We start from the raw sequence: 17,992 nt of genomic DNA on the forward strand, positions 1-17,992 counted from the left end.
TGATAATATTAGTACAAATATGGATGCTACCATTTTGATTCAACAGTCTAAAATTATATCATCAGGGTAATCAATGAGTTAAGGAACATAGATGGAAAATATTCACAAAAAATTTATTATATTCCACTAATGTTAGGATTACAATGAAATTAGAAACCTGAAATATAAAAATTCTAAACGACTGAGAAAATCCTGCTAGATATTGACAAAAATAAACAACATAAAATGTCACTTTAATGTTCCACAAAATGGAAACAGGGGATAAACTTTAAGAAACCCTTATTCAACTTTCATGACATCTCTAACACTTCAATTGCTAACATAGTTCACATCTGACCATGTTAAAGGAGTTATTCCATTACTTCCATGCTTTCTACTTTTAATGGTATGGAGCTACATGATGCAGAATGTGGGGAGCAATGGGATCTGCTTCGTGCACCGTAACAACCACCTGTGATCAAGTACACCCGAGCTCCACTGGGTAATGCCACCACCGATAGCAGCAGACCATTTCCAACACCTCAGACCACACCACCAGGTAGCGGAGGTTAGGGAGGAGGGACCTTGTATCTCATGAAAGTAACTGTGGTTAAGAAGAAGATGGTGAAATGATGAAAGTTCACAGCATTTATAGCAGGAAGCATCCAGAAAGAGGTAATCACTACAGTGGAAGACAACAGCAGTGGCACCACCAGACGATGCACCACTCATATCACTTGGTCTGATCTCGTGATACGGAATAGGTTGATATCAGCAAATCCACTGGACAAAACCACCAGTTTGTGTCTGTAAACCCAAATAGAGGGCTACTAGTATCCTTGTGTGTTGTGGTGGTGTTTGTAGGACTCTGGAATAGGATATTTACCTATGTGCCGTGGACAAACATATCTTGTGATTACAATCCTGAACTGAAATGTCTTGGACCATGTTTTGTGCTAGCTGGTGCAGACAAGACACCTCCACTGAATTTGCATTCATTTGTATGTGTGCACTGTTCTTTTTCTGCATCAAATGCATTGTGGACTACCACATCCAGCAAGAAGACCACATTACATCACTGGACGTATGACTACAACCTTTCCATTTCAGGAGTGCTTGGAATTTATATTTACATTAAACTACATTATCTATGAACAAGGGAGTGTGGAAAAGAGAGAGAGAGAGAGAGAGAGAGAGAGAGAGAGAGAGAGAGAGAGAGAAAGGGAGGGGGGGGGGGGGGCAGAGGTTAGATGAAATGAACTGCTGATTTTCTAGAGCATATTTAAAATTGGATATATGTTAACTTCACCAATACCATCCTTGATATATTTTATGTTACCTCTTCTGGTAGCATTAACACAGAAAGTTTACAACTGACATCAAATTATAAGCATTAATTAATATTTCCCTGTCATGTTTTTGCTACGAATTCTTCAAAAAGTTAATACTGAAAACATTGTAATTTATTACTTTGCATCTGTTCTGTGACAGATAACCAAATAGCATTTCAAATCTTTCAATAATTTACAGAAAAATTTCCCAGTGGGGATATGAAAACTGTATTTATTAGTTGTTAGTACTGAATTTATGACAAATTTTCACATACATGAAAACTTATCTCCCTACATTACTCCTGCAATAACAAACAAGCCGCTAATTTAGTCTCATACATTTATCATCCATATTTGTGCATTTCAATGGTGTTCACACACTTACAGAACATAAAACGATTCTCCACTTTCGAATTCATTTAAGTAAATAACAGTATTTAAGTTCCATCAGCAATTGATGAAGTGACTAACATTGCAGCTGCAAACAGATTCATGTATCAGCAAATTCATTTTAATCAGCAGACATCTCCCACTGCAAGAGTGCACGACTGTAATGGAGTCAAACAAATATCCGCGGCATCAGCAAAATCAGACAAAGGTTACATGTAACTAGAAAACAGATGTTGTCTCATATTTCCACTAACTACAACATATTATAAATTAACTGTCATGAATTAAGTGTAGCTGAATGGAAATAACCTTGCTAATACATTAATTATTTGATTTTTTCAGAAGTTTAATGGCAGACTCCCGAATTATGTTCACTTGCATACGGACTAAGGATAACTATGCATGTATTGATGGATTATAAATCACTTTGTGCAATCAGGTACACAGCAAAGACAGATAAGATTATTGGGTAACAACTGAAAATTAACAAATGAAACACTGAAAAAATTTGAAGTGGGTGATGTTGGATTAATAAAAGAAAACCTAAAGGTGGGGAAGGAAGTGAGGAGAAAAAGGGGCTGGGGGAGGGGGGGGGGGGGAGAGGAGGTGCGGTGCAAAAGACACAAAGAATATATTTTACGAAGACTGTTCAGCCACTTGAAATCAAACAATATCCGTAACTTTCCATACTTACTGAGAACACCTTACATGAACTATTATAAAATGAAACTCACCCCCAATGATTTGCCTTAACAGTTCTTTTTAGAGAGTTTTTTCTAAATTTATCTGTACCACATCCAAACTGCAGTGCAGCAAACATGTGTAAAAGAGAAGCAGCTTTCTTCATTATATTAATAGTTTCCTCTCGAATCTGGAATAAATCAAATTATATAAACATATTACAATATTCCACATTTTAGCTAGACATTCAGGTGTGACTGTTTACTGTGCTACTTTAACAGCTGGTTAACAACATTAATTTTACCAGTTTGAATTATTTAGGAATAAAGGCGTCAACTCACCCAAAGGCAGATGTGCTGCATCATCATTGACACAAATGAAAGGTACAGAGCTTGGCTAGCTTTTGGAATGCACTTCCTTTTTCAAGCTTGTAGGAAAAACAGCGCACATGCACCTGTCTCCCTACATTGTGCTCAGTCAACTACCACCACTTTACTCACCCACAGTGCGTGTACTGGTGGAGGTGGAGGTGGGTGTGGGATGGGGAGGGGGGTGGGGGGGTGGGGGTGCTGAGGGATGGAGAGAGGTGGGAGGCAGAGAAGGGGTTGGGGGGAAGGCTCTAGTGGCTTGTGGAGGAGTGGGGAGCCATCTGTAGGCTAGCTAGGGGTGCAGGTAGAGGGGGCAGGTGGCAGACGGCTGGCCACACGATTTCATAGTGTCTAAACGTGAGATAACAGCACACAACTAGCTGATGGGGCGACACAAATTGAGTGTGGGTGCTGGGGAGGGGATGGTGAGTGTGTGTGTGTGTGTGTGTGTGTGTCCCAAAACACACACACACACACACACTCTCTCTCTCTCTCTCTCTCTCTCTCTCTCTCTCTCTCTCTCTCTCTATTTGGTGGGGGCTGGGAGAGGGAGGCAGCGACGTACCTTAGATTTAGACCAGGAAAGTTACAGGAGTAAAGGTTGTGCTGTAAGAATAGCTCCCATCTCTACAGCTAAGAAAAGCTGGTGGTGATGGGGAGCATGCAAATGGCACAGGTTGTGAAGCAGCCTTTGAAATCTCGCATGTAGTGGCACTGAGTGGTCCAACTTGTTTTTGGCAGCAGTATGGAGGTGGCTGCTCAGTCCAGTTGACATACCAGTGTAAAATGCTGTGCAGTGGTTGTAGCAGACCTGATGTATAACATGGCTCCTTTCACAGGTGGCCTGGCCTCTGATGGGGTAGGATAAGCCTGTGACGGGACTGAAGTGGGTGGATTGGGCAGGTCTTGCATGTGATCCCTATGGCAGCGAATTGGGGTGGGAGTGGCAAATGGTGATAGATAATCAAAGCCCTCATGAAGGGCACGGTTCAGTCACTCCTGCCCAGGATGGTATTGGTGAAATGGGGGTGCTTCTTTGTGTTTGGTTCTTGGGATGGATGTAAGGATCAGGTGTGTGTGAGGATATCACGTGGAAGATCTGTTTGTGAGTTAGGCCTGCAGTTCTTTGTGAGGCCTTCAGCATACTGGGAGGGGGAGTTCTCATCACTGTAGGTGCATCTACCACAGGTAGTCGGACTGTATGGGAGGGATTTTTTGGTGTAGAAGGGGTGGCAGCTGTCAATGTGCAGGTACTGTTGATGATTGGTGGGTTTGGTGTGGACTGAGGTGTGGATGGAGCCACCTGAGAGGAAGAGATCGATAGCTACGAAGGTGTCCTTGCCTTGGGTCCAGATTATAAAGATGTCATCAATAGACCTCGACCAAATCAGGGGTTTGGGGTTTTGGGAAATTAGAAATATTTCCTCCAGGTGGCCCATGAAGAGACTGGCATAAGAGGGTGCCATGCGGGTGGCCATAGCTGTGCCATGAATTGTTTGTATATCTTCAATTCAAAGGTAAAGTAGTTATGGGCTAGGATGTAGTTGGTTAGGTGTACAAGGAATGAAGTGGTGGGTTTGGAAACTGCAGGGCGTTGGGAGAGGTGGTGTTCACTCATGGCAAGGCCATGGCCATGTGGAATGTTGGTGTATAGAAAGGTTGCATCAACAGTGAAGAGTAAAGATACGGAGACAATGGTGTCAGGATGGTGGAGAGCCACTGCAGGAAGTGGTTGGTATCTTTAATGTGGGAGGCTAGGTTCTGCACAATTGGTTAGAGATGTTGATCTACAAGAGCTGAGATCCTTTCAGTGGGGGCACTACAACCAGCCACAGTGGGGCACCCAGGATCATTAGCTTTGTGGATTTAGGGGAGCATGTAGAACATGGGTGTGCGGGATGTTGTTGGGGTGACTAGGGAGATGGATTCAGGGGAGACGTTCTGGGAAAGGTATAAGGATCTCAGCAGGGACTGAAGTTATGGTGGACTTCTGGGATACGATCACTTTGGCAGAGTTTGCAGCAGGAGGTGTCGGACAACTGGCGGAGGACCTTTGACAGGTAGTCACTTCGGTTCATCATAACACTTGTGGAACCTTTGTCTGCTGGGAGGATGATCAGAACAGCATCTATTTTTAGGTTGTGTAGGACCATCCTTCCTTCTGTTGAAAGGTAGTTATTTTTCTTAGAGAGGGACCTGGGGAAGGATGGCAAGGCCAGGTTGGAAGTTAGCAAGTACTGGAAGATGACTAGGGCATGGTTAGTTGGGAGTGTGGGAGACTCCACCATCCAGGTGGTATGAATTGGGACGGGTAGTGTAATCCCACTATCAGATGGCTCCATTCACACCTTGGGTCCACATCAAACCCACCAGTCACCAACATTACCTGCACTTTGACAACTGTCACCATTTCCACACCAAAAAATCCCTTCCATACAGCCTGGCCACCCATGGTAGATGCATCTACAGTGATGAGAACTCCCTCAGCCAATATGCTAAAGGCCTCACAAAGGCCTTTGCAGACAGGCAATATCCTCAAGACCTAATTCACATTCAGACCTCCTGTGCCATATCCCTACACACACCTGATCCTCATATCCCTCCCAAGAACCAACCACAAAGAAGCATCCCCTCGTCACCCAATACCACCCCAGACTGGAACAACTGAACCATGTCCTTCATCTGGGCGTTGATTATTATCTATCATCATGCCCTGAAATGAGGGACATCCTACCCAACATACTTCCAACCCCTTCCAAAGTGGTGTTCCGCTACCCACCCAACCTCCACAACCTTCTAGTCCATCCATATGCCACTCCCACCCCCATTCTGCTGCCACAGGGTTCATACCCCTGTGGAAGACCCAGAGGTATGACCTGCTCAATCCACCCACCCAGCACCACTTACTACAGTCCCATCACAGGTTTATCCTTCCCCATCAGAGGCTGGGCCACCTGTGAAAGCAACCATGTTATATACCAACTCTGCTGCAAACACTGCACAGTGGTTTACACTGCTATGAAACCAACCAGATGTCCAATGGAATGAACAGTCACTGCCAAAATGCTGCCAAAAATAAGGTGGACCACCCAGTGGTTCAACATGTGAGATTTCAGGGGCTGCTCTATAACCCGTGTCATATGCATCCTCCCCACCACCACCAAGTTTTCTCAGCTGCGAAGATGGGAGCTACCCTTACAGCACATCCTTTGCTCCCGTAAACTTCCTGGTCTAAGCCTAAGGTAACCTGCTGCCCCCCCACCCCCACCCAATAGTGTGCGTCAGAGAGCTCCCCACTCTTCTATGAGCTGCTTCTCCCAAACCCCCCTCCCTGCCTCCTGCCTCTCTCCATCACTCACCCCATCCCATTTCACACCCCTACCCCATCTCAGTATACTTGCCATGGGCCAGGAAAGAGCTAGCAGTCGACTGAGCGAATTTCGGGAATTTAGGGACATAGGTGTGTGTGTGTGTGTGTGTGTGTGTGTGTGTGTGTGTGTTTCCTATAAGCTTGAAGAAGAAAGTGCATTCCAAATGCTAGACAAGATCTGTACCTCCTGCTTGTAACCCTATCGACAGTGCAGCGTGTCTGCCTTTCAGTGAGTCATCTCCTTTACTCCTAAATAATTCATAATTCTCAACCAGAAATTTCCATACAGTATTTTACCAGGTTGATCATATTCACTCACCGTAGTGGGAAATTGTTCATTAATTAGGTGTCAGGCATTTCCAAGGAATCAAAGTCATACTTATTGTAAATATTAAAGAACAGCAGAAATGGTATCAAAATATACAGTATACAGACTTCACCCACAAAATTAAAACAGCAGACAATAGTCTAGGAATCCAGAACTGTACATGCTGATTTGTAAGATGGACTTTAAAAAAATGTAATATTAGTACACACATCCTGTAGAATACAGTTCGATTGTCTGAATGGTTTATGCTTGATCATATGTTTTCATATGTCTCATTGTATTGATCACAGACATTACGAAGTTGAAATACCTATTACTTACGCCTCACGGCCCAGACACAACATGGAATAGGTACATTAATCAATGTGTAAGAGTATTACATACAAGGAGAGCCTGCAATCTGGTATGCCATCACTGAATTTCAAGTGCAATTTTGTAAGAAATGGATCATCATCATCATCATCAATACTGGAGTTTTAAGTAAAGGGTGGGCAAAATAAAACTGGTCCAGAAAATACTTACAGTAAGACTAACAAGGGATTTATCCTTGTTATTGAGCATCACAGAGGATGTTCTGCCTGAGAGATAGCAGCAATAGTGTTTTCATTGTTTTGCTATAGCTCTTCCAGTATGTGAGGATTATTTGAGTACACCTGACCCTTCAATTTGCCGCACAGGTAATAATAACAGGGAGAGAGAACAGTGATCAAGGTGGCCTGGAGATTGCACGGCCTCTACCAACTGTCCTCCCCTCACCAAGTATCTTACGCACTTGTGACAAGATTGTTAAGGAAGTGTTTGTTGTTGCTCTACCTTGCTGAAAACATCCATGCAATCTTTTATCTTAGCACATGTCAATTCTGTGTCAGTCTTCTATTTTGTGGGGCAGTTTTATGTAGCTCACCCTATACTAAACAGTATGGTTGTTAGAGCCCTAATTACAACTGTTGGACACAAACTTGATTAAAATATGTCAAATTCAAACAATGATCAAAAAATTTTAAGGGATAATGGAGAAGGGTAAATGTATCAATTTGAGCTAAGTGATCCTGGTCCAGAAATCAAGTTGAAAGTTATATGTGAAAATTGTTCCGATTCCTCTGGCAGTGGAGCCCATGTTCCAGTACTGTTGTTGCTAGAACTGTACGATAGGTAACTTTCAGAGGTGGCCGTGAGGACCAAGAAAAGAAAAAAAATGTCTCATTAATGTGGACCCTAAAACTCATACCTCAAGAACTATGAGCACTTGTTCATCTTTGATACTGTGAAACACATCTCTTCTATTGAACATGTGCTCACATCTCTTAAGCTATACATTTAAAAGACCATTTTTCTTGTTTTGGTCCATAGTACCTCCAAAAATAAGGAAACCAAAGAGTTGCTGCAGAAGTGTTTCACAGTATCAAATATGGACAAGTGCTCATTGTTCTTAAGGTATGCGTTTTAAAGCCGATGTTTACTAGACCTCCTTCCTTGTCTTTGTCCATACTGCCACCTATAACAGTTGTCTAGCCTAAAATCTTGGCAACAGCAACACTGGTTCATGTATTTGACTGCCAGAGGTCTCAGAATAATTTTCCCTTATAACTTCCAACTCAGTCATTTCTGGACCCTTACCTCAAATTGATACATTTACCCTTCTACGTCATCCATGAAAGTTTCAAATTGTTCCCACACTGCAGCAAGCATGTCTCCAGTTACAGCTTCCACAGCTGCTGTTATGTGATGTCTTAGTTCATTCATTGTTGTTGGTAAAGGAGGCACATAAACAGAGTCTTTTATAAACCCCTACAAGAAATTATCACATATAGTCAGATCTCAAATAACATAATAGTTATGATTTTTTTTTAAATCAGGTGATTCTTTTTTATACACCCTGTGTTACTTTAATGATGGTTTCAAACTTATGGTTAAAACACTGTCAAAATGAAACAGCAAAGGCTAAGTTATAGGTACTTAGGTGTAGTGATATATCTTTCTTGACAAAAAATAGCAAAATAAAAAATATCTGTAAAATAATTTAGATGAACTTTCATTCTCTTATTATCTTGGAGAGCAAACATATTACCCAGGAAACCAAATGTGACCTTCTTAACAATATAAAACTTATTGAAATGTGGTATATCGAAATGTGGCCTTGGTCACTATATCTGTAATCTCATTGTGCTGAATTCCAATATGCTGTGGTGCATAAAAAATGATATCCTACAATCTCCTGTCTTTGCAGGCAAGAAAACTTGGGCAATTTGAAAGGCATTCTGGGAGTAAGAGCAGATCAATTTGTGGCACACTTTTTGTCTTATTCACTCTGTTACCTAAAGGTCATATACTAATCAGCATCAGAGAATGAGAACACTTCCAATATGCAAGTTTTAAGGATACCTTGTGGGAAGACAATAGACCAACCAAAGGAATCTTTTTACTTAGCCCTATCAGTGTACACAACAGTGTAGCCCATCTGAAATAGGATTAAAAATAATTATTTAAAAACGTTCTGTATGATCATTTGTACTTTACTCCATTACACCACAAATTGGTCTGGGCCCCTTCATCATACAGTTATACGACGACGACAAATAAAATTAAGAATTGTTATTTGGTCTACAAAAAATGCGTTTCATTGTGATCTCCATTTAGCCCACAACTCATGGGCAGTACACGAATATTTGCTCCAATAATGAGCAAACAGCAGTATACAACATAGGTGAATCTGAGACACAGAGCATGCTTTATGCATGACATACTACAAGAAACAGTCAGAAGGGGTGGTATAGGGAGGAGGATGAATGGCAAGGATGAGTGCAGAGGGAGCAAGCAGGATGCATTGAGGGTCTTTTCAGTTCATTCATGTAGATATGAAAATCATCATTGTTTGAGGAGGATCATCTATGTGAGAGAAAAGTGCTCTGTTTAGAATTATTTAGAACCATTTCAGTTTTGTTCCTATTCTTCCATCTAGCTTCTTTGACCAGCGATGTAACCGATATTGATGAATGTGGCAGTTTATTGTTCCTTACACTGTGCAAAAGAATTAGCGGAACATGAGGTTGGGTGTCTGCCATACTCCACTTAAGCAATAATTGAGGACTGGGTATGCTACCGAATTATACATTTATCTTTCACAAATTAAGCACACATCACATCATCATTACACTCTCGATTATTTACATACAGAGAACTGAAATGTCAAACAAGTGTCGAAAACAAAGAGGAAACAATCATTCATTCCATCATCCTGGTTGCTTTTCATTGGACCTTAAGAGCTTCAGTAATGTGTATTTACTCAGTGAGTGTTAATCACTGCCTGACACTTACGTGGCATGCTCCATATAAGTCTGCAGGGTCACCCTGTGGTATCCATTCCCATTCTTCAATGAGAGCTCCTAAGTGTTCTTGAAGAATCTGTTGTGGAGAAGGAGAACCACAAACACATCTGTCAGGCATGTCCCACATGTGCATGATGGGGTTTAGGTCGGGACACATCACCAGCCATTCCATTTTTTCAATGTCCAGGCTTCACAAGACATCCCTGTTGACAGCCACCACATAGGTACTGGCATTAGAAGTAATTCAGGGCCACCACTGTATGCACCAGTGGTCCAACAGGATATGTTCAATGTACTGCTTGGTAGAGAGGCAGCCGTCGACAACAACAAGATCTCTATGGCTGTCAACACTGAAGCCTCCCAACAACATCACAGAAATATTTGGCAGGTACTGCTCACCATGGGGCCCCATACACAAACATGGTCACCACCCTGCGTCAGAGGATATCTGGATTCATTTGTGAATAACACGTTTCACCAGTGACAAAGTTACCAGTTGACATGTGAACGGCAGACCTGAAGGTGAGCTGCAAGATGTTGTCATATCAAGTGAAGCACTCAAACAGGATGTCTGGGTCATAAGGTCCTTTCTCATAAACTGTTCATTACAGTCTGATCAGGGACAGCAGCTCCAGCGGCCCTTCTGAGATCACCTTGCAGTGCTCTGGTGGTATCCATATGATGTCACACTGCAGAGATGACCAGAATCGGTCTTCACATGAAGTTGGAATGTGTTTCATTGATTCACGGGTATTGCATTGGATAACTGCCAAGCAGTACATTGAACAGATCGTGTTGGATCTTGTGGTGGCTGCTGCATACAATGGTTGCCCTGAATTACTTCTCATGCCAGGGCCTATGTGGCGGGTGTCAACAGGGATGTCTTGTCAAGTCTGGACATTCTTCCCTTTCACCATTCACAAACTGAACAGGGAGTTGCAGAAATGATGGTGATACCAGAAGTACTCTCCACCACACAAACAGTAAGGTAGATTGTGGAATGTATATTTAGATAGAGAGAAACAAGTGTCCTTCAGATGTGACTGTTCCAATATGTTCTCCTCAGAGTCTTCTATGTTGTTTACTACTACACATGACAGATGATCATAAATTGTGTGTGTCCATATGTGAAGAAGAAGAGGAAGACGGAGGAAGAGGGAAGATGTCAAGGTCATTCGTGACAGAGTGGATGCTCAGACTGAGGTAAGGTTATAGAAGAATATTGCATGTGTCCTTGTCAAAGTGTGCTACTTAGCATTTAACGTAAGTGTTTTAGGCAAACCACAGAAAACCTAAATCCAGATGGCTGGGCAGGGATCTGAAGTGCAGTCGTCTTGAATAGAAGGCTGGTGTCTTATCACTGCATCCCCTTCCCCCCTCCACCACATACAGAAATAGGAGAAGGTGATAAAAAGTTAAGGAAGTCCATTTGAATGTCAGTGAAGGTTTTTACTAATTAGCCTTAGGCACTTTATAAGAGCATAGTTAAAAGGGCAATGACATGAAAATTAATGGACTCATAGCTGGTCATTACTTAAAGAAGAGGGTAACAATAATACCAGTTGTTTCACCTGTTAAAATCTTACCAATTTGAGAAAAAAATGAAAAGCAATACATTTTGTTTCTAATTCAGTTCTCTGGACTTCAAATCTTTCTGTAAGCCATTCAATTAAGTTGAGAATGACTGTTCATTTGTATTCTGAAAGTACAGGCATAACTATAGGAATGAGCTTTAAACCAATAAAGTTCATCATGTAGCACGCAGACCACCTCCAGTTTATTATAACTTCAATTTCTTCATTCCCACCTGCATATAAGAGAGACCGACTACTCTTTTGCTAAAACATTAAACATTACAGAAAACTATTGGACACTGATCAAAATAACAGCACAGAAAGGAAACTTCATGAAATGTAAGGAAGACTAGGGTTTAACGTCCTGCTGACATCTAGGTCATTACAGATGGAGCACAAACTTTGATTAAGGAAGGATGAGGAAAGAAACCAGCCATGCCCTTTCAAAAAAACCATCCTGGCATTCGCCTGGGCAAGTTAGAGAAATTGCAGAAAACCTAAATCCAGATGGCTGGCTGTGGATATGAACCATCATCCTCCCAAATGCAATTCCAGTGTGCTAAACACTGCGTCACTATCCAATCAAGTTGCAAGAAAAAAATTATTGTAAGCTATCCCATACAAAATTACCCATGAAGTTACTTAGCAACTGTACTCAGATTATACTCAGTGTTGAAATGTTCTACCCATGGCTAAATGAACATCCTTAATAATAATAAGAAGAAAACAATTTCAGTTCATAATTTAAACTAAATATTGACCATCATAAAATATGAGTATGTATCATTGTACAATACATTACTTACATCATCCCTATTTCTAAAGTTATATTTCTTCTTGGATGAATACGAGGAATATTTCCCACAGTGAACAGGGCAATTATGTACGCATTCTTTATCACCTGTTGAAACTTCAGGAGTACCTTCACCTTAAAACAACAAGATGATAAAGTTGAGACACTTCTAGTAAAAGGTAATAGCACATCAGCAAATTAATGAATAGTAACACTAAAAAAAAAAAGAGATATCAAAAAGACAAGAACAATAATAAGTGCCCCAAGGCATTATTATAGCAACAGTCATAACCTTAAATGCATATTATAGAAACAAGATAAATTACATGACAATCTTATCAAAAAATGTAATTAAAATACACAAACAAAATTTTCACAACTAATAATGCAAGACCTGACTTTCTTTATTGGACAATGAAGCTAGAACTGCAAAAAAAGTTAAATTATTATTTAAAAAATTCATATTCATAATATTTGCTACATGTAAAAATGATCTAATTATTTCATTCCTTTATTTTTAAAGAAAAGACTAATAATTTCAATACAAGTCAAATGAAATCTTTGTCATTTCCAGTGTTCACAATATATCTGTTAATACATAATGAAATACATCAACAAGTCTACCCTTGAATTACCAGTTCATTATTTTCACCACAGAATGTGCCCAGAAACCTTAGCCTAGACTTTTCCAATATTCTGCTCAGAAGTGAAATAGAATGTAAATGCCAAACAGCGATAGTATCTTCTGATAGGAAGAGGACACTCATCAGAATAAACTGTAGTACTGAAGAGTCATTTAATCCACATACTGTTTTCACAGCCATTAATTCCTGTTTTTGAAACAAATGTGATTATTTCTCCTTCGAATAACTTTTTAGCAATAAGATATATGCTGAAACATACCATAGTTTTAGGGGTATGTGGAATTTCAAGCAATCCAAAATTTCTGCACTCCTGAATACTTCTGTGAGTAGGACTGCCATAGCATCAGATTTAATAACGATCTCTTCCTTATTAAAGATAGAAATTGTCTATTCACGGACACTACAGAGTTCTCAGGATATGGTAACAAATAGGGCAACCACGTCATTTTACGGGAGATGACCAACATCTACTCATGATTTTAAGGGAGATTTAAGGAATATTTAATTAAAATAAAATTCAGCTGTACAACAAAAATTATTCATAAGTCTATTTTTTATAATCTTTTCAGGATCAAAATGCCCTACAACTAGAGGGGACATCTTTCTGTTTTTGTGGGCAAAGGCACAGGCTGCAACAGAGAAAAAGCTGCTTGTTTACCTGGATCTTTCAAGACATCAATGAACTTCTTAATACTTTTTGAAGCTAAAATCTTTTTTGCAATTGCTTCTGCCTTAGTTTGACCATGTCATCATCATAGCCAAATTAGAATCATGGAAAACATTCTTCATTAATTTATTTCCAAAATCCAAACTTCTCTAGCTTATAATGTATTTGATTGAATGAAAAAGTATTGCTAGCTTACTGGCAACATTTTTAATGGTCTTGCTGTTATTACCAAGATATTTGAGCAAAGTGGGGGATGCCTTCACTTCTGTTTCATTCCAATTATGAACTTCTACAAAAGAATATTGGCTGCAGTCAGAATTACCCCTGTGAACAATGCTGAAGTCACACTTACACATCACACACTAAGCTTCTGTCAGTCAATAATGTAATGAGTGTGTTTAAACATGAATGCGTCTATAATCTGTTCCCATGAGTCCTTGCTACTTCTTTGCCTTAATTATACCATAGCTGCTGCTCAGTACAAGGCGAGCACATCTGTTGGTTGCCAATACTGACAAGAAACAAGTAAAAATTCCCCTCCTACAACCCCTTTAGAAGCATAGGTTATGGCATTCATTCTCCACTCCTCAGATTGCCTTGACGAAAAGACTATGTCGACAACAGTATCAATTATTATACGAAAATGTTTTGAGATTTGTTGGTTAGGGATTTTAAACTATTGATATCACTTTGCGGGATTAATATTCATAAGAGAGATCAATGATGATATATACAGGAGAAAGAGGCTGTCAATAGTTGAGCTGGGAGGATGAAAGAAAAACTGCTATAATACCGGAGATGACAAGAAAATCAAGAGAGCTGGTCACCCAAGAAACAACAGAAGTGTTTTCTAGGACAAATGACACTTATGTCTTGCAGCTGCATCATTCCTCCATTCTGAAAACTGCACATAATGAGAAACAAATACGTATTTGCAGTCCAAAGAATGAGCCATTTTGAGTTTTTAATGATTATTTAAAACACAACTTGAATAACACTAATGTGATTACTATTACTGCTGGCCAAAACAACTAATTTTTGAATATATACACTCAAAGAAATGATTACTCTACAAATTCTTTTATCAATCAAAAATAATATTGCTCAAGAAAGCATAACATATCAGAGGTGGAGCAACATCAGAATGAAAAAGTATTACAGTTCAAAAGACATATATTGAATGCCAATGTCTGCATCTGCAGTCTCAAAATGGAAAAAAAACTTTCATGAATATATATTTTTAACTACATCAAGTGTGAATGAACATAATAATATTTTTAATTGTATAAAAATACTATTTCATCTCTATGTTACTTGTAAATACACAGTTTTTTGCTTATACTGTTAGGAAGCACATAAAACTAGTGATCTACGACTTCCTTAAATTGTACTTCACAACTTGCACCAAGTTTAAAAGCAACATTAGATTTACCACCACAGCCATTATTGAGTTAACCTTATATCTACATATAGTTTTAGGCAAAATGTCATAACCCGGCACACTTTTTCCTGTGTATTGTAATCAGTATGTTTACTTTGAGGATGGTTATGTTTTACCATGACTTCCGAGAGGTGCGTGGAGATGATGTGCGACATGCAGAATTTGGTAAATATAGACTATCAAATTAAGGTCTCACATATTTGTGAATACATAATAACCAACTCAAAACCTAACACACTTGATGAGATAACAATTTATAGGTTATCCCAAGATGTTTACGTTTAATGTCACCAGATGGTAGAGTTTTGTGAGAACTAGTTGCAAATCGCAGCTTTGGTAGTACATACAATGTCAGTTCTAGATTATATATGAATAGTATGTGGGATGTTTAGGCACAAAACATTCTGCCAGACAAAAGAACTGAAGCACTCAAAAGACATAGCCAGATATCGGTGTGGCTTAGTACACATACATACCATTGGTGGGTATTTAAATGAATAAAGTTGCAACCTTCTGTGACAGGTAGAATGGCCACCAGAGTGAATTAGTGTTGTTCATGTTTAATGTTGTTACCAGGCCTGATAGGGTATATAAGGGGGCAAAAACAGCATCAGATGTGCGATCACTGTGTAGGGCATGAAGATGTCGCATACGTATGTAAGGCAGCATTATCAGCACCTCACAGAGATTGAAAGGAGCCTCATCGTGGGTCTCTATTTGGCAAGCTGGCTGAATCATGCAACACCCAGATTTGTGGGGGATTTGGATGTGACAACAAACCAATGCTGGACTTCATCACAATGTGAGTGCAGGTATACTTGTCATCAAGGTTCCAGGAAGAAAGAAAGATTAGTGTTTAACATCCTGTCGACAATGGGGTCATTAGAGATGGAGCACAAGCTCAAATTGAGGAAGGATGAGGAAAGAAGTTGTTTGTGTCCTTGGAAAGGAACTGTCTTGGCATTTACCTTAAATGATTTAGGGAAATCAAGGAAAATCTGAATCAGGATGGCTGGGCATGGATTTTTGAACCTTTGTCCATTCAAATGCAAGTCTAGTGTGCTAACCACTGAGCTACCTTGCTCAGTGTCAGGGTTCCAGTTGACCACATCCAATCATCACAATGGAGGACTGCTGTATTGAGCTCCAAGCACATTGTACCCCTTTCACATTTACACGTGCCATCCAAATACAGAATGTAACCTTCAATCAGAGACTAACACCAGCTGGACTAGGAAATTACTGTCCTACCATTAACACAAATGGACGCATTTGGAGTTAAATCATGACCAGGAAACATAGACTTCTGCGAAATGGTGACACACACTATTTGGCGATGTTGTGCAATACTGCACCATCATGGGTGCAGATGATGCGGACCTGAAGAGAGGTTGAATTCTTCCAATGTTTTGAAGAGTTACAACAGTGTTACTCCTGGTGAAATGGTGTAGTAAGTAGCCATAAGGTATGACTTCACTTCACAGCTGGCTGTGGTTGAGGCAACTTTAAAAGCACAATGGTACATCACAGACGTCCTATGTCCTTGTGTGTTACCTCTCATGCAACAGTACTGTGGTGTCATTTTTCAACAAGACAATGCTTGTCCACAAATGGCACGTTTCCATGAATTGTATGCGGGATGTTGAAGTACTCAAGAGGCCAGCTAGATCCCCACGATGTATCCCATAAAACACGTGTGGGACCAGCTCATACGTCAACTCTTTTCCAGTGCCAGTACCCATTTCTAACAGTTGAGGGCTACAACAGCTGTAGACAACTATAGGAGACCCTTCCTAACCAAATCAGTGCATACATCCAGACCAGAGAGGGTCCCACATCAACTGACAAGTGGGCTCATATTGCCAAGTTCTCTGTAAATTAGACGCAATTTTGTAATCACTTAAATAACATCGGCATACCATCTCAACCTGTGATGTTCATTTTGTTTCCTCTTTTCCTTCTGGGTGCATAATTTTTTGTGTCAGGCAGTGTAACTATTTTGATCCCAAAAACAACATGGGGATTAATGTCTTTATATAAATGAGGAAGAAGTTCTGTGCACCAGTTCACTGTAAAAAGCACCTTTACTCACATTATGAAGAAAGAAACAAACTTTAGTTACACCACTGAAGCAGTACTTTAATTTCTCTAGTGCACGCTTCATATGGAGTATTTCTACAACAAAATATGTTTTGTTGTCAGAGGTGCTGATAGAGTGATACATGTAGGCTGGAGTGCAGTAACTTTATATACTTCATCTTCCTACACTCCTTCCTGGAGCTGTGGCACTTGACAAGGCATTAAATGTTTGGTTTGCATCCTCTTTTTCATGCTCATTTCCCATAGCGTGTCCTTTAAGCAGATGGTAGGAGCCTAGGCTTTACTGAGATTGTATCCTGAATCATGGTTGAATTAGATAATTATTATGGGTTTAAAGGGACTAAACCACTTCGTTTGAGTCCCTGGATTAACAGGAAAATGATGCCAAAAGATATGAAATGAGATAAAGAGAATTGTCAGCTCCGAGGTCTATGATCGTGTTGTCATGGTTGGAAGTGTACTTAACAGTAGCTTTAGTCAAAAATAGTTAAAGTGAGATGCCCAGGTGCATCCTAACAGCTAAAATTGTAGCTGGTCACTGAAGAATGAACCAAGAAAGGTTATCATAGTCAGTACAATCACATAAATAACATCACATATCATCTCAGTTTTTACCCTCTACAGCACCCTCTAACACCATGGAAGTTTTTCCTTGATGTCAAAAATGTCCTATATCTTCTCCCTTCTTCTTGTCAGTGTTCCCCATGTATTTCAATACTCACCGATTCTGGGGAAAACCACCTCATTTCTTATCTTATAGACATTTCATTTTGTTGCTCCTTGAGTTGAAAAACTAAAATAGGATGAAAAATGAAGGCTGTACAGACTAGAGAGGTAACTAGCTTAGATAAATAAAATACGGACACAAAAGTTTAAAAATGCATGGCAGAACATGGGGAGAAAGTAGCCTGAAGCCACTCGGGGCACATAGTCCGACGAGAGGTACTATTTCCACAACCACCTTCAACAATACCGAATGTGGAGGTGCATTAAATTTTGT

The 17,992-nt window shown here is 40.0% G+C and overlaps 1 protein-coding gene across 2 annotated transcripts in view; it reads right to left on the bottom strand.

Moving 5' to 3' along the window:
• LOC126248560 (RUN domain-containing protein 1-like) overlaps positions 1 to 17,992 on the bottom strand; it is a 177,681-nt gene that overhangs the window by 71,070 nt on the left and 88,619 nt on the right. For both annotated transcript variants that reach the window (XM_049949650.1, XM_049949649.1), the window contains exons 7-8: positions 12,154 to 12,275; positions 2,435 to 2,571 (exon numbers count right to left, since the gene is read on the bottom strand). In XM_049949650.1, the coding sequence (XP_049805607.1) occupies positions 2,435 to 2,571; positions 12,154 to 12,275 (259 nt within the window). The remainder of the gene's footprint in view (positions 1 to 2,434; positions 2,572 to 12,153; positions 12,276 to 17,992) is intronic.

This window comes from Schistocerca nitens, chromosome 3 (assembly GCF_023898315.1).
Source record: "Schistocerca nitens isolate TAMUIC-IGC-003100 chromosome 3, iqSchNite1.1, whole genome shotgun sequence".
NCBI classification, from domain to species: domain Eukaryota; kingdom Metazoa; phylum Arthropoda; class Insecta; order Orthoptera; family Acrididae; genus Schistocerca; species Schistocerca nitens.